Genomic DNA, 19,630 nt, shown 5'->3' on the forward strand with positions numbered 1-19,630 from the left:
TCTGTGTCTTTTTTATATATTTATATAGATATTTATATAGATATATTTATACATACTCTCACTTAATCGCTTTTACTCTCTAATTACATACTCGTACCGCTAACCCCAATTCTCCCCGCCCTTCATGTTTATACTGCCAAATTTTTTACTATCTTTTTTAACTTTTATATATATATTAATATACGTCTCTTTTACATTTTTATATATATATATACATTATTTATATATTTATATTTATATATACATTTATATACATATCTATATTTAATAGTGTTTAATATTCTATTTTTATATGTATACATATTTATATATAGCTTTTTTTTTACATATACATATATATTTTCCATAGCTATTTTTATATATATATATATATTTAATAAGATTTCTTTCAAGTGTGTACGCGCGCGTCACGCGCTCGTACGCAAGCCTCATATGTATGTATACGCACATACACGCACGCTCTTCTGTGCATTTAGTTACGAGTTATTTTTCTCGATATCGTGCCCTATTCCTATTTTTTTTTTTTTTTTTTTTTTCAATACGTATATATCCGTATGCATCTAGATCTTTTGTGTACTTTCTTTATACGTGCGCATTCATACGTATAGATTTGTGTGCGTGTGTGTATATATATAAAATCATTTCTTTTTTTTTTCTCTCTCTCATACATTTGTGTACGCCATGATAATCTGTATTATCTGTAACTCGCTTGCGTCATTTGTCCGTACGTCTGTCTATGCTAACATCAAGCTTCCCGAGTTACAATCGATAAAATTTTACCTACCGGAAAACAAGGATCAAGATTTATCCACTCTTCATTTCCGATATTTTTAAAAATTACTTTGCCATAATTCATAAAAAATTGAAACGAAATTTTCTTATAAAGATAAAAAAAAACGAGAAATCGTTTTTCTAGGATTGTATATCGGGAAATTAGCTTTGTATTGTGTTTGGTCCCGCGTGCGTGTGATTTTTCTTACTTGCCCGTCTCTCGTGTGCGATGGTAGCCATCAATATGGTGCGTGAACGTGCGTGAATGAGCGTTCGAAGATCATGAGAATCGACGAGATAAAAGATGGAGATGAAGGAGGAGGAGGAGGAGGAGGAGGTGGTGGAATGGAGCAGGAGGGAATGATCGTGTGAATGTGGCCGACTTCTTTTTTGCTCTTGTGTGAAAGGAAACTGTAGAAAATCGTGGTGTGTGCTTTTTAACAAGCATGTGGGCTTTGCAGCGACTAACCGATCGAGAATTGGCAGGGCCAAGTCTCTCTGGCCCGAGTCTAGTCTCGAATACCCGGAAGCCGGATGCGGAATACGCCAGTGCAGAGTGAGAATCGCAGAATTGCACTTGGTCAGGTAGTGAGAGGACCTCGTCTTACTACAATATTACACGTTTACGTTTTGTCTATTTCTTTTTTTTTCTCTCTCTCTCTCTTTCTCTCTCTTTCTCTCTCCCTTCTTTGCGAATCTGTGCTGTCTTTGTTTATATTCTCTGGAACACCGGGATTCGATCGAGTCGAGGGCTCGCTCGATCATCGAATTCTTCTGGGTAGGAGAGGACGACGAGGCTAATATAACCAAAGCCTTGGTTGACAGCTTGGTGTCTCGTCTCACGATTTCTGGTGAACGGGATACGTTGCAATAATGTGCATGATATCGAGAGTCGCGATCGTTTTACACTCGAGAAACGGTCGTGCCACTCGAAGCGCCAACGTTTAGATGCTTTAAGAAACCGTGCGCAGAAAGGAGAAGAGCATAGAGCTCGGCAGAAAAAGTTAGAAAAAAAAAAAAAAAACAAAAAAAGGAAAAAAAAAAAGAAAAGAAAGAAAGACGAAAGGAAAATCGAAACGAACGTCCGAAAAAAAAAAGTAGAAGCTAGAAAAGGGAAGGAAACGTAACCAAAAAAAAAAAAAAAAAAAAAAAAAAAAAAAAAAACCAAACGAAATAAGTTTCAACAACAACAAGCAGAAACAAACCTTTATCTTTTTTACTCTCTTTTTCTCTATTTCTTGGTGGTCTTGTCTGTGTATACAGAACGCGATCCGCACCAATCTATCATTGCACAAGTGTTTTGTGCGCTATGAGGACGACTTCGGGTCATTCTGGATGGTGGACGACGCCGAGTTCGTAAAGCGGCGGCATCTGTCCCGCGGCCGCCCCAGGAAATATGACCCAACCCCATCACCCACTCCACCCCACCTCTCCGCACAGTAAGCACTACCACTTTTTAGAATTCTGCTGGCTGGCTGGCGCGACGTTCTGACCTTACCGCGGTATTCTCTTGTAACGCGGCGACCGGGACGTTTTCGCTTGGTCGTTGCCTAAATAAACGAACCACTAAACGCCCCTCTCGAACCTGCTGCCTTTGTCGTTCAGATCGCGCGAATCGAATCGCCTTCTATTTCCTTTCATTTCGTTCATCGTACCAAAATAACGATAATTATTCTCTACTTTAACCGTGTTAAAAACACTTGTCACTCGTAGGAATACTGGATAAAATCGAAGAAGAAAGCGCGAATGTGAAATTTCGCCGAGTTACGTTGCGTGCTCGATGTCAAACGACCGTCGTACTACTTGTTGTACGATTGTACTGGATCGCTTCGTTTAGAATTCTTCGCGATGGAATTTCGCGTTACGATTAATGAGGAAATGACTTCCAAGGCAGCAGGGAGTGGCTCTAAGCAGTTTATCCAATCCTCCAGGAAACGAATTCCGCATCATGCCTGCCTCGAATACCTCTTAGAATCCGTCTCCTTCATAAACCGGATAAGTAGTACCTGTTCAACCTTCCTTGATCTTCATCAGAGGTGCGCGATATATCATAGAAGAATGTATATTTCTTCTATATAACAACGTAATTTCTTGGTTAATTTAGCCTGGATGAAAAAGAGAAGGGAATGTCGGTAGAATCCAATGTAAGCGTAAGGGAACAGGGAATTTCGTCCAATTAAAATTTGCAGCTCCAGCTTGTTAACGGTTAAATCTGCGCACCTCTGCTTGTGACGTCCAAAACAGCCCCCTCATATAGTACATTCCCGTATACGTCTCACTAGTACCGTAGCCCGAGGCTCTAGCACACCCGAGAGAGCTTAAATCCTGGACGATCCTGCAGGAGCCCAGCCACAGGACGATTGGTCCGTGCTGCAGGATCTCTGATGTGTTTAGTGGTTGCTCGCATGGATAATCAAGGATCCTAATATTCGTTCCCATAAGAATTTAAAAAAAAAAAAAAAAAAAAAAAAAAAAAAAGAACAAAAAGAAAAAAAATGTGAGAAAAAATACTGGAAAAAAAAAAATTCCCCGTAAGACTATCCTTACCACTGAAAAAAAGAAAACACTGCGCTTATAATTGTATGGTGCTTATGTAGTGGCGTTTGCAGTGTCTTGGGAGAATGTGGAAGTGTTTGCGTGGACAAACGTTTCGTTACCCTTCATTTTCGGATTTTTCTTCTCTGTTTTGCTGTACAAGCTGGTTTTTTTTTTTTTAATGCGACATCGCCTTTTTCCTTTTTTTATTTTTTTTTTATTTTTTTTCCCCCTTGTGTTTCGTTCAATCGCAACAATCAGATGCGTGGACGAAACGTTTGTCGTGTCGTTTTCTTTTCTTTCTTTTTCATTTTCAGTTTCAGTTTCGCTATTTTGAAAGAAGCAGAGGCTACGTAGCGTAGTAATAGAAAGAGCAAATAAGTTGACGATATTTCGTAAAAGGAAGGTGAAGTTTTTGCGCAATTTTCTTTATTTTCTTTTTTTTTTTTTCTCCCCCTCTCTTCTTTTAGTTAGCGTTTAACGAGAGAAGGCGTTGTTGAAGTATGTGTTTAATTTATTTTTTACTGCCCCTTCTCCCTTTCTCTTTCTCTCTGTTACAGCGTTGAACGTTTTCTATATATATTTCTGTTTCTGCCTTTTAGTACGCTTTTTCAACGTGAGAATGGTTTTCGGTGTGACTGATAATGTGTGTCAGGGCTACTCGCGCATGTGTAAATTGTGTAAATTAAGCGTCACAAACTGCAAAATAAAATATCTCGGATGATACGGAATTCTCCATTCATCGCTACGACCATTCTCTTCTAACTCAAGGTACTTCACCGTTAACGTACTAACTTTGCAACTTCCGGTAATTTTTCTCTACTTTTTTAATAATCATCTTTTTAAACGTTTTTTAAAATTTTCTCTATTTCTCTCTTTTTATATACTCTTATTCTCTCACACCCTTTCACTTTTCTCTCTACTACTACTCTTTCTCTATCCTTTTCTTCTCTCTCTCTCTCTCTCTCTCTCTCTCTCTCTATCTATCTATCTATCACTTTCTCTATCTTTCGCTCTCTTTCCTCCATCTTTTTTCTCTTCTTCTCTTTACTAAGCGCTCTTAGTCACTTAATAAACGGCTCTAGGCATTGTTTTTATTCTTATATTTTTTTCTATTCGCATGCAAGTAATCGTCTCTTGCAATCGTCACACGTTCGTCGTGTTTCAATTATGGGATAATATTTGTCCTTCGAATCCATTTCGAATGCATTCCTTTGCATTACTTTACCGTTTGCAAGAGAGAATTCTATCTTTTTTCACTCGACTCTGTTTGTCGTTTGGAAAAAGTATTATATATTCGCTCGGTCGGCATTTCGATGCTTGAAACGTTCTTAAAGGATTTTGAGGATTTTGGAAACTATAAAAGGGAGGTAAGCACAGGTAAGCCTCAAAGCCGTTTATAAGTTACGACGTCGTTTCGTATGAGGGAAATTATTAAAAAATATATAATAAATTCTGAAACAAAGACGAAACGGGAGCGCTTTTTTTATTACATTTTTTTCTCTAAATTTTTTAACCTAACCTCGCTCAATCTCAACCAAGCCGATCGTTGGACGGAGGGTGAGGAGCGAAACTGGTAAATAGGTAAGAGTTTTCGAACTCTTTTTTTTTCTCTCCATTCTTTTTTATCACTTTTTTAATATATTTACATACGTGTATACATTTTTTCATATTATATACTTCTCTCTTTCTCTGTCTCTCTCTCTTTCTCACTTTCCATTTTCTCTATCTATCTATCTATCTATCTATCTATCTATCTATCTTTCTATCTCTCTTTCTCTATCTATTATACCTTTACATATTGAAACTCGATCACACGTGCACATATTGTACACACAAGCTCTATCTTTACCCGCCCTCTCCGCCACCCAACCCTTGTGACCTGAAACCCTACTCGAAAAAAAAAAAATTTACTCCACCCATGTATACATTGACACAAATTTAAAAAAAAAAAAAAAAAAAAAAAAAAAAAGTCAAGAAAAGAGCTTATATATACACACGTTTCTTTTCAGGAAACTCGTCGATAGTCGAAATCTCGACGATTATTAATAGTAATTTTCTCTCTCGATATGTAGGGGTGTCCCGTCGAAAAGTCCAACCCTGACGCATAGCCCGACCATGTACGGTGATGCATTAAACGCCAATCTCCAGGTAACTGTTTAAAAAAGAAACCAATTACTCATAATACTTTTAAATTTCTTTTAAATTTAATACGTGTATCTTTCGTAGTTTCGAACGATTAGGTACAGGAACGGAATATTAAGTGACTAACCATCTAATGCAATTTGAGTATTTCCAGGCGGCACTCGGGGACTCTAATATGGGATTTCTAAACAACTCGATGTGCACGTCGACGACAACGAGTCCCGACAAGGAGCACGTGTTAGCCCATAACGATTTAATGTGAGTAAAACACTCTGTAGCGTGCCATATATATATATATATATATATATATATATTTAATCCATGTTACATGTTTCCCAAAATACTTGGCAATGTTATATACCTACGCAAATCTTTAAGTACACGCTACTCCCGATCATAAATCACCAGACACTTGTTAGTCTTAAACAAAATGTTTATTGCGACAGGTTTATAACAGAACTTGAGACGTGCTCATCTTTTGCAGTTTGCTTGTTTTACGCCTATCCTTAGTTGATTTAAAACATCATTATCTCGGATTAAGATATATCGTAAAAGATGCATCACGCGTTAATGATTGAAACGTGATTTTTTATTTTGTAATTGTAATCCGAATACGAAGACGGCCGAATGAATCATTCGCCGCGAACAATTAAACAAAAAAAAAAAACTTAAACTTTCCATCCTGTTCAAAATGTTCCATCTAATTTGTCTCTCTCTCTCTCTCTCTCTCTCTCTCTCTCTCTCTCTCTCTCTCTCTCTCTCTCTCTCTTTCTCTCTTTCTCTCTTTCTCTCTACCAATACAATTAAAAATACGCGAGCCTCCCGTGGACGATGATTGGAACACATTAAACCGAGCAGTTCCTCCGCAAAATCGACAGGTCACCGTTGGATGAACCAGCCGTGCACATAAAGCAGGAGGGGCAAAGCCCGGAGGGTGGAAAACTGACCAGATTAATAAAGCGAGAGCTGGTTGACGCGCCCGCGGATCAAGAGGGTGATGACGATCAGGTGGACGAGAGGGAGTATCCAGAGAGTCACGGGCACGATTCTGGACAGGACGAGGACATGGCCGAAGACTTGTCGATGGCGCCCGACATAATGACCCCGGAGGATCAGATCGAGGCGTAGTATCGCACCTCGAGGAGCGAATAGATTCGAGCTGTCGCGTCGAAGTACGATCGTGATGGAAGAAGAAAAAGAAGAAGAAGAATAAGAAATCAGCTTCTCTTCCTCCTCGATAGAGAGCCGAGATCAGGGAAACCGCGCGAATGTATAGAATGAATGAAGAGAGGGGAGAGAAAAAGGAAAGTGTAGAAGAAAAGAGGAACGAGGAGGAAGGAAAAGAAGAATGGAAGAAGAATAGGAGAAGAAGACGATGAATGAAGCCAGGCCCAGCCAGGACCACCCAGCCCTCCACTCCTCCTTCGTAAGAGAATCCCCATTTATCATATCCAAGGCCGTGATACGTTTTATCGGGGCGGCTTTTAAAGGTAAAGGCGAAAGAAGAAAACGTACAATGTGCGTGGTCGATCGCGACGAAACGTCGAACTCGAGAAATATCGGCGAATATCGTGATATAGGCGGCGCGATCCTTCGATCCATATCCTTACTCAAGCAATTACGAACAACGATGTATTTTATGTTCTCCAATTCCGTTTCGTTTTCGGAACCGCGGTTAATATCTCTATATAAATATATACATATATATATATACGTAAAAATATATATATATATATCCTTCTCTCTCTATCTCTCTTTCGTGTACATTGCATTGCAACGAGTGAATCGTCGAGGTGAAAACGTATAGCATCCGCGATTGCTCGTTAGCGTTTCGGCGAATAAATGTTAACCGATGATCCTTTCACGAATGTACAGGGGAAAAGAGAAGTGTTTTTTCCCGCTCCTGACTCATTTTCCGCTTTCGATATCGTGTCAGCACTCGCGTGTACGGCTGCGTTTCTGCGTGTGCTAATCGCGTCTATCATTTTTGGACCAATTTGGATAGATGTTTAAAAAGAAAAAAAAAAAAAAAAAGAAAGAAAAAAAAGGAAAGGAATATTTTATTTAGACGAAAGGTAAAAATTACGATCGATATCATTTTTTACAAAAGAGACTATTCACCTTTTTCTAAATTTCTTGCATGACTTCCTGTTAAAAAAAGAAGAAAAAGAGGGAAGACGCGTTCGAGGGGGCACGCAGAATGTCTCGAAGATGATAATAATAAGAGGGACGAACAGGTAGGGAAGGTTGGAATTAAACTTAAGGAGTAAATAAAGAAGCTGTGGTGTGGGCGGTGTTCTGGGTACGCGCGGGAACCGACTGACAAGCTTTAGTCTTTAATATATCGTTCGTGGTAAATTAACAATTTTGCGAGTATCAAAAATCTCTATTAAAAAAAAAAAAAAAAAAAAAAAAAAAAAAAAAGAAAAAAAGAAAGAAAGAAAGGAAAGGAAAATTAATTTCCTTGTATCGAAGGTGAAATTTAAACTTAAGGAGAACACGTGTGCCCGCGTACGAAACACGGATCCCGATCCCGGCGTACCCGTTCGCTGCTCTCTTGCTAATCATTGTATAGTTTAGGGAAAATTAAATGTAAGTAGTGTCGTAAACGATCGACGATCATAGACGTCGACGAGATTCGTGTGCGTCGAGATAAAACGTACACGCCGGTGCTACAATGTATTCATAGTTTTACCAAAACGAAAATATTCGTTCGCGTCGTGAAATTTTCGAACGAATTTGTGTTGTAACGAAAACGAGATCGAGGACAATCGGTCGAGAAGGAGTGACGAAAAATGATGGGATTAAAAGAAAAAGAAAAAAAAAAAGAAGAAGAAGAAGAAGAAGAAGAAGAAGAAGAAAGCGGATGCCGTGAACGCACTTATAAATAAAATTAAAATTACTCTGTACGCATATACATATACATATATTAATTACGTATACGTATCTCGGAAATTATAAGGAAAATTAGATGTCGATGGCCCTGTTCTTCGTTCTCCATCCAACAGATCCTTAAGAGAAATCATCCCTCCCCCCGCCCCCCACCCCTGTTCGATCTTTTTCTCCCTAGTTCTCCCGCGTAATCAAGCTCCGGTTCCGAATTTTTAGGAAATTGGGACTGCGTCCAAAAATCGAAAAGGAACGAGAAGATAAACAATCGAGAGGGGAGGCCGTTACTCGTCGATCTTCGACCCCCCTCCCCTCCCCTTTTTACGTACACGCATTCGAACACACATTTTCATACACATACACACGTACACGGATACACAAACATGGATACACGAGTTAAACGAAAGCGTGCTCAGGTCGGTACGATAGAGAATTATCGGAGAGGTTCTATATATCGCTCGGTTGGTCGCTTGGTATCGAATCGTAATTTATTATTATTTCAATGGTCGTTGACGCCATTTAAATGTATGTAAAAAAATCGTGCGTGCCGTTTTTAATCGCGCTGCAGCGACCGGGAGACGATCGTGTGTGATATTATTCCGTTCGAAACTCGTAGCCATATAATATGTATACACGGTATATATGGGTATATATATATATATATATATACACGTTTGTTTGTAATATTTTTGTAAATTATATTCGTTCCCGGGAACGTGTTGTAGATAGATTTAGAGATCGGTGAGCTCCGTTACATTGTCAGGGTATTAATTGCTCGACGAACCAGACTCTTCCGTCGCTGTGGGGTGGTGCATCGTTTTCGTGTATTCGTTTATTATATACACGTGGAACCGCGAAGAGATCGATCGTTCTTTAAGCATTTATCGGGCGACAGTAATCGTTTAATCGCCGGCCGTAAGAAACGTCGATCGACGTCGTCTGTGACACCTTTGCGTTTTATTCTCGTTAGAAAGATAAATTAATTCCGATCACGATTATATTAGCTCGACTCCAATTAGTAATATTAGCATGACGAGAAGCAATCGTGTCAATCTTTTATTATTAGCGCTTAAATAAAATCAGTTCAATTTATTTCAAACTTTTCGATCGTGTCGCTCGATTATCTGGAAAACGACGTGGCCGCGATCGTTTTTTTTTTTTTTTAATGTTCTTCTTTTTTTTTTTTTTTAAACAATTCGTTCATTCCTGCGTGTTAGACATGTCTCTGTCCATTCCGCGAAATGAAATAGTGGTTAGCTTTTAGGATGGTTAAGTTATCGTCCACATTGATTTCCCTTTTATCCACATCGATTCTCCATTTTTGTTCACGATCCATCATCTTTCGACATCCATAACTCGTTGTTGGCGAGTGATTGAAACAAAATTTTTTTCGATTAGAGAGAGAAAGGGATCAAAACGAGGAATACGCGTAGTGCGAGTGTGTACAATTGTCGCGTGCGTCATCGAGCATTGGATGTTATAAAAATAAAAGAAAAAAAAAATGGATAGGAGTAAATAGAAAGAAAATAAATAGCAGGGAAAAATAGCAGTGGAAAGTAAAGATAAGTGTTCAAGGATGATAAAGTGAAAAATGGCGAATGGCCGGTGCCGTTTTGGGCTCGCTTTCACGTAATGCTACTATTACTAATCTAAGTCTACATGTATTGTGTATAATGGTTTAAGGACTCGATATAACATATAGAAAGATTCTTCTGTACATAGTTGAAAAAGAAAAAAAAAAAGAACTTTGTCGAGGCATTAGGAATTTGCGAATATTGCGTCATTTTGCGGATGAATGAGTTTATCGATAGTGTGGTATATAAAAGTCTATATATATATATATATATATATATATATATATATATATATAAATATATATATATATATAAATATAAATATAATTATATAAATACATACATGCACACACATACATACATTCACACAGACATACATAACACGTACATACAATACATACGTTGCGCGTATCCCGGCTGCATTTAATTTTTACTTTTGAAATCTCAAATTTTTCCAAGAAAAATAACGAAAAGAAAATAAAGAAAAAGCGACGACCGTCGATTCTCACGAGCCGGCAGCTCGAACGAAGAAACTTTCTCGTTTTATCGTATCACGATTGCTCGTGTCGCGAATAAAAGATGAATGACGAGAAGAAAAATAAAGGTGAAAAAGGGGGGAAAAAAAAAAAATAAGTAAAGAACAAAGACAAGGTTTGATCGATCGATTTCGAGTGGACACGAGGTTCTTCAAAATCGATTCACGTAGCACGAAGATCGTGGTTTTTTTTTCGTTTCGAATTTATTTTTTTTTTTTTTTTTGTACAGTAGCTGCTGTTACCTTGCGAATATTCTATATTGTACATGTTTAAACGTTCCCTGTTATGTTTGTTGTATATTTCGTATAGGTCTGTAAAAAAAAATTAATTAACGAATATTTGAATTTTTCGTACGAAAATCGTACGAAAGACGGGATTTAGCGTTATTAATTCAATGATTCATCGAATCTTCACATTTTATCGGCTCAGATAATACTTTGTGAAGCGATTTCTTTCTTTCTTTCTTTCTTTCTTTCTTTCTTTCTTTCTTTCTTTCTTTTTCTTTTCTTTCTTTTCTTTTCTTTTCTTTTCTGTTATGTCGTTGAATAAAACTTTGCGACGCGTTCGTTATATTACGAAGTAATGACGAACCAGCGCGATCATATCAAATTAGAGGTATCGAGTGAACAGTGCTGAATCGATATTTTCGTTCGTTGTGGTGTTCCTTTCTTGTAGATTTGAACGCAGTAAATCATCATCATAGATAGAAAATTTCTATTTTTATCTAGAATAAATTCGCGAATCGAAATAACTTGTTTAAAATTATTTCATTGCATTGCATGTGTTCACTCAAAATTTTCGCGAACAAGTATCAAATTACATGGATTATTGGAACGTGGGAAAAAAAAAAATCTATTTTTGAATAGAAGAGTGAAAAATAGAAAAAGTGAAAACAATGCATGTATACAGGAAACGCGTTCGAGTCTCGAACTTTTCTTGCTCCTCGAACGATTTCGAATTGTTCAGTATTATCCTGTGCCGTATGAAAACGAGGAAGTTCTTAAATCTGAAAATCCGAGCTCTTTAGGTCATTGAAAAATTCTTAGGAATCCTTATTGTCTGGATTATTTTATTAAGTATTGTATGATAAGTTGCCTTGTAAAAATGTACCGATTTTACCGAGAAATTAAATGTGTTATTAAAAGAAATTCAATCTCTGAACTGTTTCATCGACCTTTTTTTTTCTATAAAAAAAAAAAAGGTAGCGAGATAGCAATTTATCGATTTATAAGTAGTTGTAATTGTAAGTAACGAGAGTTATCATTTTCACTGTACTTTCTTTGTATAAGACTGACATCGTTTGTATATGCTTAAAAAAAAAAAAAAAAAAAAGATATGATCTTGTTAGGTACGTCAAGGTTTATACACGTAAATTAATGTGTCTACGATTATATGTGTTTAGATCACAGAAGGACTTATATCATACTGTAAATAGAACACTTAAGAAATCGCATTTTCTAGCTCGAATTAAGCTTTAGAATTAAGTCTTTATCTAATAGAATCGTCTTGAAAAGAATATACATACTTAATAAAACAGCAATTCGTGAACATGAGGATCCAAAGCTGTCTAAACTGTTTGTTTCCGAATTCCTTGTTTGTCATATTTAAATAAAAGAATTGCAAACAATTAGTAATCGTTAATTAAATTTTTTTCGATCAAATATTCTGATCTTTTCAATTGGTTTCATTAAATGTTAGAAGTTAATGTTACAATCATATTTAACTTATTATTATGATATAAATTATATTTTATTTTTATATAAAATTTTTATTTTTTATTAAATTTGTTATCATCTGTTGGTTTACTTCTGTTTTTTACTATCCGTCGGAAAAGAGGAAATTTTTTTTATCTCCAACCGATATTATACCATAGTAAGATAAAATATCGAATATATTTTTTTGCTCATTTCTGTAATATCAATAGAAATTTATATTTTTAGATTTTTCTTTTTATAATTTTTAAAATATTATCCAGGTATTTTTTTCAAATAAAGAAACAAACTTGTTACTACTAAAATATTTTCCTTTATTCGAATAATTTGTACAATTAATCATTGAACATTGTAAAAATAAATATTATGAATTGACGCTATACTACGATCATCTTAAACAATCTAATTAGATATTTCGTGTTCCACTTCTGTTTCCATTTCTTTCAATTGAGTGGAAACCAAATCCCATTTCGAAGACCACGACGATTTCTCCATTTCTTGTGTGTTCACCTCCTCTATCAAATTCATCAGTCTAATGAAAAATTCGTTCAATTTAGCCGCTGTTCCTCGTCGTAGCTTCTGGAAATTTCTATCTGTAACACATCGAAATTAATAGAATTAATTACATTAACAACGATGAAAATGATCTTTTGAACGCGAAACGAAAGTAGGGGTCAGATAAAATTATATCTAGGTCTCTCGTATTTTATTCCATCACATGTACATCAGCAATTATTAATAATATAAATAGAATTGTGTGACATGCCAGACACAATCAATATTTCTGCCGATCAGTCGTGTCAGTCGTATACTGGTGAAGAAAGGATACTTATGTCAAACGTGCGCAGAAATAGTCATGCCTTCATGAAATATGAAACAATCACCGATAGAGATTGCTTATTCAGTTTACCATATCAATCGTGTATAAATATAAATATCTGCTATATTGTCAAACTTCTATACAAACTTCGTTCGTAAATGGTATAGAACTCAAAGTTAAACAGATAATATAGACAAACAAGTTAAATAGATATATATATATACGTTTTCACTTGTTTGATGCAAAATATATGTTGAAAATGTTTCTTTATAATATTTACTGGAAGGATAAAAGGCATTCTTGATCCAGATCGTTTGTTGCGTTAGCGTGGCTATGAACCTTTTCGTGATGGAACTTTGATTTTCTGCAGTCATTGGTCTTAAACGGATAATAAATCGTAGAATATATTCCAACAAATATCTGTTGCAACTAGGCAATTTTTCTAAGCATCTCTCAGGCTTGGAACTCCAGACAACAATGTAACTCAGACTGTCCACGTCCAATAGAGGATGTTTTAATGTCTCCAACCATTCGAATAATAATCCTGAGAGAACATCCAGGTCAGTTTCCATCTGGAGCCTCTGCCAAGCTGTAGATCTATGATTTAGATCCATCTAAAAATCCACGTGATAATTCAATCTTTTTTGTACGTTGTATAATTAACTTTTTAGAAATTAATTTTTCTTCTACCTGATAATCTTGGATACATTTCTTCGTCTTTTCAGGTAAAATGGCATTATCTCTGATCAGAACTCTGATGGCTTCGTCAGTAGTCACAGTTTCAAGAGTTGTATTTTGAGCAACAGCTTTTAAATTCATGTGAGACTGAATTTCCTTGTAACAATCATTGTCTACGAGATCTTGACCGTGAATTCCATCGCCAAGAACATCATCCATGCAACTATCATCTAATACTATTAAAAAAAAATATATATGTATATTTTTTATGATACTTTGAATCTCAGTCTGTTTGAATCTTTTACTGATTAAATAATTTTATTTCAGGTTGGACTACCTGGGAACACCGAATCGCAGGATGGAGTGTCAGGAGAGGTGCAGAACACATCGCTTAATCTACCAATATCGTCCGAGGTGGCTCTAGAAGATGCTTGGCTGCCGCTTGCACACGCTTTCACAGAACCTAGACGATCAAGAATGGAAAATGGAAAATTTTCAAATCCTCCGCGATTCAAATTAATCGTATTAAAAGTTTTGCTTCTCTTTCGATTTCTTACTGGAATAGTCGTAAGAATCAGCTAGAGAGTCGGCCCAAGAGTAAGAGTGTCTAATGTTTCCCTTACTGTCCCTCAGCTTTTCCAAAATGTGAGATATAAATTTTCGCGTGAAAGGCGTGCTGGAGATGGTGTACTTGATCTCACAGGGAGAATTATCTTCTTGACAGTCGCACAATTGAAGAATCCGTTCGCAAATCACGAACACGATCTAAGAGATAATTAATTTCCTAAATTTAATAACAGAGAACCTCGCCTCGATCGAACACGTTTAATCTTGTAAGAAAAATAAAAAGAAACCTTTGGAATATGTTTGAATGTACGTTGCTCGTATCCGTGCAGAACGTTGTGCTGTTTTTTCAGACACGACTGCAGGCTGCAAGGCTTGCGATCCCCTATCGTGCTGTTCAAAGGGAAAACAATCATCTGTGGAAGCACAAAGTGCTCGAAATCTTGGATGCATAGTATCTGTCCACGCGTCTGTATCGCGGATGGCCGTTTCATGCGAACGAATCGTATCGCATCGTTCGCTCGCACACGAAGACTGTAAATAAGGTAGCACGCGATCAGAACCCCGGTTCTGCCCAACCCTGAAAAAGATACGTGTCCTATAAACTTTGTACGATTAATTGCTTGGTCGACAAATTTCCACGGTAGTTGTAACGATTGTCTCAGATCCATCTTATTTAAACCATCAATTCTTACATTTTGTGGAAACAAATCTACGATCAATTATCCAATTTTTAAGTATAATCCATTTTTTTGTTCTACATTGGCTTTTTTCTTCTTTTTTAACGCGTTACAATTAACACGTTTTATTCAAAAATTTAAATTTACTTCGAACTACTTTATACTTATAAAACAACATCTCGCACACGTTTGAAATATTTAATTGGTTAAAGGATAGATAATGTCTCGGGTGTCTATCGATCGTGCCTAATTCGGGAAATAAATTATTCTGCTCGTGCTGTAACCGTGAATCGGAAGCGGAACTTGTAATCGTAGCCAACTGTGTTTCCGGGGTTAACAAGAGTTATGACGTATCCGACGAATAATCACTCGATAATAACCATAAGCCGTTTTCGTTTCGTTCGTGAACGTCCATTTCTGGCCAATCTGCGTATCCACGATGCGTAATTAAGTTGATGAGTCATGCACACGCGAGGTACGCGCGGAATTTTGGCTATTCAATTAAATTGTCGCTTGATAACGCTATCAGGGAAATTCGTTGGTCAAAGAATTCGATCGCGATAAACGTTTGACGCACAAAAGAAATCGGGAAAGTAAAATCATTCCAATTGAAAAATTGTATTTGGATGATTATACGCGTGTTTCTTTGTTGTTGTGCACTCCCGTTCACAAATATTAGAATTTTTACAAAGGAATGAAATAAAGAATTTATTATCGAAGATTATAAATTAACGTGATGCAATAGAAATCGATTAATTATTCATTTTAAATGATGTTTTTCCTCTTTTCCATCTCTCGATCCTTATCTTAATCTTAATATTGATGTATTACTATATCTCTCTATCTGTTATTATTCGCTGTGTCACGCGTTCTAAAAATAATTCTATACATTGAAAGTAGATCTTGTACCTGATTAAGTCCTCTATCTAATTAATCTTAAATTTATAATCGAAAAATTAATTATTCAGAGTTATTTGATTAATTTTCTATATTTAACTGTTGCCGTTAATAATTTCTCTTTATTTTTCAATAATCGTTTGGATCGTACTTTTCGAATGTCTTAATATTTATGAACGGAGAGGAAATATACATATTATTCAGAAACAAAATAAGTTCGTGCGCATAATAACAGGTCTCGCGAGTATTCGTAGATCGATTGTCAGATGCGAGGAAAATATGAAGAAAATGTAACTTTTATGATCATTAAATATTCATTGCTTGCAGGCTCTTTATTATCGAATAAACGAATCGATCGAGTTTAAATTGCGTCGAGATTTTCGAATCTTCTAAAACAATTGTTCGACGATACGATTTTGTCCCTGGTATATACTCGAAGAATATTTTTAGAGAAACTTTCAGAGTTGAGATATATATATAAGTGAAATAGGATTGGTAAATGTTAGAAGCCTCAATGTTACGCCCCAATTTCTTATCGCCGCCTATCTATTATTCGTGTCCGTAAATTTTGTTAAAGAATTGAAACTGACGAACGTTTATGGTAGAGAAACACGCTTCCATCCAATTAGTCATGGGATCACGAGGAAAAGAGTGTTAAATATATTGTTGGGTATCTTCTGTTTATTTCAAGAAATAGTTGGAATCTTTTCTTTTTTTATTCTATTAACGAGAAAAGTTTCTCATGCAACTCTCACGTAAAAATGCGACCCTTTTTTATAACAGCCGAATAATCTGCCTTCGTATTTGCATAAATAACAATGTTGAGACTGTTGTATCCATAGTGAAATAAATAAAGTGGAACTTTGATGATAAAAATTATCCTTAAAGATAAGTGAATAATTGCGACAAATTCTTTTGGGAATTACATCTTTTTTTTAATATATATCATTTTAATACGATATCAAGTATTTTGCAAATTATTGCTTGTTTCTCATTCAATTCACGAACGATGCAAGATTTCGTGGTTGTCGGACAAAAGTTCAAGGAATATTGGAATATTGTAATGAATGCAAAAATTCAGATATACCGTGCTCCTCCTGCACGTAATACACCAAACAACCGCCACGTTGGGTAGACGCGTTTCTAGACACATAGTCTCTAGATCGATACACTCGAAGATTGAAAATCACTGATGAAGGATGCGTGAAAGGCGAAGATATGTTTAAAACTTTGATAAATACTTTCTCGAATTAAAAGGTCGCTTAGACGATTGCGATAAGAGGAGCCGTACGTGTCTGTTCATTGCTCTGATAAAATCTTCTTTGAAATTGATCTATTCGATCTTGTTATCTTTTTTTCCTTTATTTATTCGTGTTTTTTTTAAACTATAGTTAAAAGATTATAGCGAATCACTATTGATTAAAAATAACTGTGCGAAAATAAAAATTTACTCGGTGCATTTATCAAAACGAATCGATTTACCAGCGTGACAGTGAATTGCCACTCTTCCCTCTTGCACTGCGAAGGCCACGACCTTGACCATATCCAGAAGTTTGCTCATGGTCGCGTCCCCATAATCTTTCAACGCGAAATTGTAATAATAAACTGCAACAAATTATTAGATCGCGATTAATTTTCATTCTCTCTTGTTTTTTTCTTTTTTCTTTTCCAATCGGAAAGAAAAGAAATGTCGATCATTATATTCGAGTGTCAAAATTCCGCATAGCTACACGGTTTTGCTGCATTGCATGTTCTTCTTCGATCTGGTTCACCAGAATCGAAACCAATTCCCACGAGCATAGTTAGTACTCGCTAGACAAGAACAATCTTAGCTTTCATATCATCGTGCAACTTAATTTCGCGATATTAAGTACTGTACTTTCATATTTCATATTCGATTGATCAATTTTAATTCGAGATTTCTTTATAACATTTTGCGTATAATTAAAATCAAATTGTAAGTAGAGTAAGATTGTAAGTAAAGTATTTAATAAAAATATTTATTTTAGGATAATTACATTGTGATAATTCTCCAATATATATGTATATATATATATTTTGCGATATATATGATGAAATATTTTTCTCCTTTCTCGTTTATACGTTTAAATCGTACTATTTTTAATACCTACTGCCATGTTTCATGAAGACATTCGGATCGTAAGTAAAACCACTTTCTTCGAGAGGGCCACCGCAGCTTGCATGCTCGCCCGGCGTTTGTAGGTTTATTATAGTTTTTATACTCCACCCTTGAAATTGTGCAATTATGTCTTTTTTTATTATTTGTGCGGTGTTCGGTCGTGCCATCGCGAGAACCTCGTCTGTCACCCTGAAGAATTATCGATCCTTACATCTTTTCCAAATTATTTCCAAATTCATCATATATATATATAAAGGAAAAAAAAAAAAAAAGAATATCAATTATCGAATATTCTTAATCATTTTGCTTAGCCAGATTATTAATTTTGACGTTACAAACAATTTTGAAGAAAATCAATACTATCAAATTTATTATTACCATTTCCATTTATTTTACGACCCACATATCATGTTACGTGACATTGAGTTTAATTTCGTTCACAGTAGGAAGTCTATCACGTCATGATAATAATCGATTCAATCTCTTTTACGAATAAATATAGAACCGTATTAAAATTGCAAAATCTTATTTGAATATTAGAAAATAAATCCGAAACCGCGCCCATTGTTATATTCGTTTCTTTTTTTTATTCGAGAAGGATGTGAGAGATTATTAAAAAATAAAATTTGTAGCTTTTCATAAACTTTTATTGCAATCTTACCAATGCGAAAAGATGTTCTGTATTGCCATGTGTACAGGAGGCCAGGCTTTCGAGTTTTCATATTTGCACCTAGAACCACCGCAAAAGATCGCGCACTGTATGGCTTGTGGAGTGAATTTTCGCAAGTTTTCCGAAAATTTATTATAACCAGCCTGAATCTCGCACAGATCCACTTGGTTTCCTTGAAAACCCGCTGGTACCAGTGAACTTACATCCATTCTGTAAGTAAATTTTTAACAACTCGACAATTTGTACATATATTTTTTTAATATTTTAAAGCTTTCGATTTAAATTTCAACTTATTTTTAATAATAGATATAATTCTCTTATTACAGTTTATTTAATCACTTTCTGTCAAAATTTTTCTATTTTTCAACGAATGGAGAACGCACCTACATGTTTTAAAACAATCACGTCCCTTCCGTCCATCTCATTGCCGTGAAAGAAATTAAAGTTATACTCCAAGTTTCTCTCTATCTATTTTCAGATACGTTTAACAATTCGAGTAGAATTTTCTTCCAACGATTTTCTCTACGTAAAAATGCACGGCACAGCGTAATAACCAATTGAAAAAAACACTTCACGTATAAAGGTAAGCGCATAGCGACTGGTAGATTCGCTACCATAACGCAACTTTATCTATTGTTCTATCAAACAGTTTGCGCGTGCGTCATTATTATACAAAACTGCTATTGTTTTATCCTTTTTAAGTATTATATTTTTTTAATAACCCGCTTTGAAATAGAAATTAAGATGCAACATTATCCCTTGCGTGTATTTAAGATTTAAAAATAGATAAGCTAACAAATAGAAAACATATAAGAAAACGAATTTATGTATAAAATATATATTTTTTGTGCTATTTATTAATGAATCCATGAATATCGTCGAGCAAATAAAGATGAAAAAATAATGCGAGAGGGATAGATATAGAATAAAAATTCTAAAATCACATATCTCTAAAGTGTCATAAATAAAACTAATAGGCAAGAATAGCAAATAATGAAAAAGAATAGAAATAGAATAAT

The 19,630-nt window shown here is 35.5% G+C and overlaps 2 protein-coding genes and 1 long non-coding RNA gene across 23 annotated transcripts in view; 2 read left to right on the forward strand and 1 right to left on the reverse strand.

Annotated features, from left to right (window-relative positions):
• The window catches only part of FoxP (forkhead box transcription factor P), a 201,724-nt gene extending 189,647 nt beyond the window's left edge, over positions 1-12,077 (forward strand). For 11 of the 20 annotated variants that reach the window (XM_086914490.1, XM_086914475.1, XM_086914478.1 and 8 more), the window contains 4 exons: positions 2,035-2,210; positions 5,382-5,457; positions 5,597-5,709; positions 6,330-12,077. In XM_086914490.1, coding sequence (XP_086770616.1) covers positions 2,035-2,210; positions 5,382-5,457; positions 5,597-5,709; positions 6,330-6,579 — 615 coding nt within the window. In that variant the 3' untranslated portion in view covers positions 6,580-12,077. Of the gene's footprint in view, positions 1-2,034; positions 2,211-5,381; positions 5,458-5,596; positions 5,710-6,309 lie in introns of all 20 variants that reach the window. The other 9 variants (XM_086914480.1, XM_086914483.1, XM_086914487.1 and 6 more) reach the window with 4 other exon arrangements.
• Positions 12,078-12,455: 378 nt separating this feature from the next.
• On the reverse strand, positions 12,456-19,211 carry LOC105735110 (uncharacterized). Of its 2 annotated transcripts, none has more exons than XM_012485027.3 (10): positions 18,999-19,211; positions 18,603-18,821; positions 17,934-18,130; positions 17,284-17,406; positions 14,515-14,804; positions 14,218-14,425; positions 13,998-14,123; positions 13,673-13,896; positions 13,263-13,596; positions 12,456-12,755 (listed from the first exon to the last, which is right to left on the reverse strand). In XM_012485027.3, exons 2-10 carry the CDS (start codon positions 18,818-18,820, stop codon positions 12,565-12,567), a joined length of 1,911 nt encoding a protein of 636 aa, XP_012340481.2. In that variant the 5' UTR covers position 18,821; positions 18,999-19,211; the 3' UTR covers positions 12,456-12,564. The 2 variants fall into 2 exon arrangements, with proteins under 2 accessions (XP_012340481.2, XP_031771622.2); XM_031915762.2 differs by having other exon boundaries at positions 18,995-19,210.
• On the forward strand, positions 13,988-16,495 carry LOC147656574 (uncharacterized). Its single transcript, XR_015294217.1, has 3 exons — positions 13,988-14,182; positions 14,294-14,493; positions 14,578-16,495. It is a non-coding gene; the product is annotated as an uncharacterized LOC147656574 (long non-coding RNA).
• Positions 19,212-19,630: the final 419 nt, after the last annotated feature.

This window comes from Apis florea, unplaced genomic scaffold (genome assembly GCF_048593485.1).
Source record: "Apis florea isolate Af1SG1 unplaced genomic scaffold, ASM4859348v1 contig_3587_pilon, whole genome shotgun sequence".
Classification (NCBI taxonomy): Eukaryota; Metazoa; Arthropoda; class Insecta; order Hymenoptera; family Apidae; genus Apis; species Apis florea.

What these genes read in the sequence shown, in the direction of transcription:
- LOC105735110 (XM_012485027.3), bottom strand. Translation starts at nt 18,820, where the DNA reads ATGGATGTAAGTTCACTGGTACCAGCGGGTTTTCAAGGAAACCAAGTG. An exon ending in GGCAATTCACTGTCACGCTG is followed by an intron (nt 14,805 to 17,283) that starts GTAAATCGATTC and finishes TATCTTTTTCAG; the next exon opens with GGTTGGGCAGAACCGGGGTT. An exon ending in CATTCAAACATATTCCAAAG is followed by an intron (nt 14,426 to 14,514) that starts GTTTCTTTTTAT and finishes ATTATCTCTTAG; the next exon opens with ATCGTGTTCGTGATTTGCGA.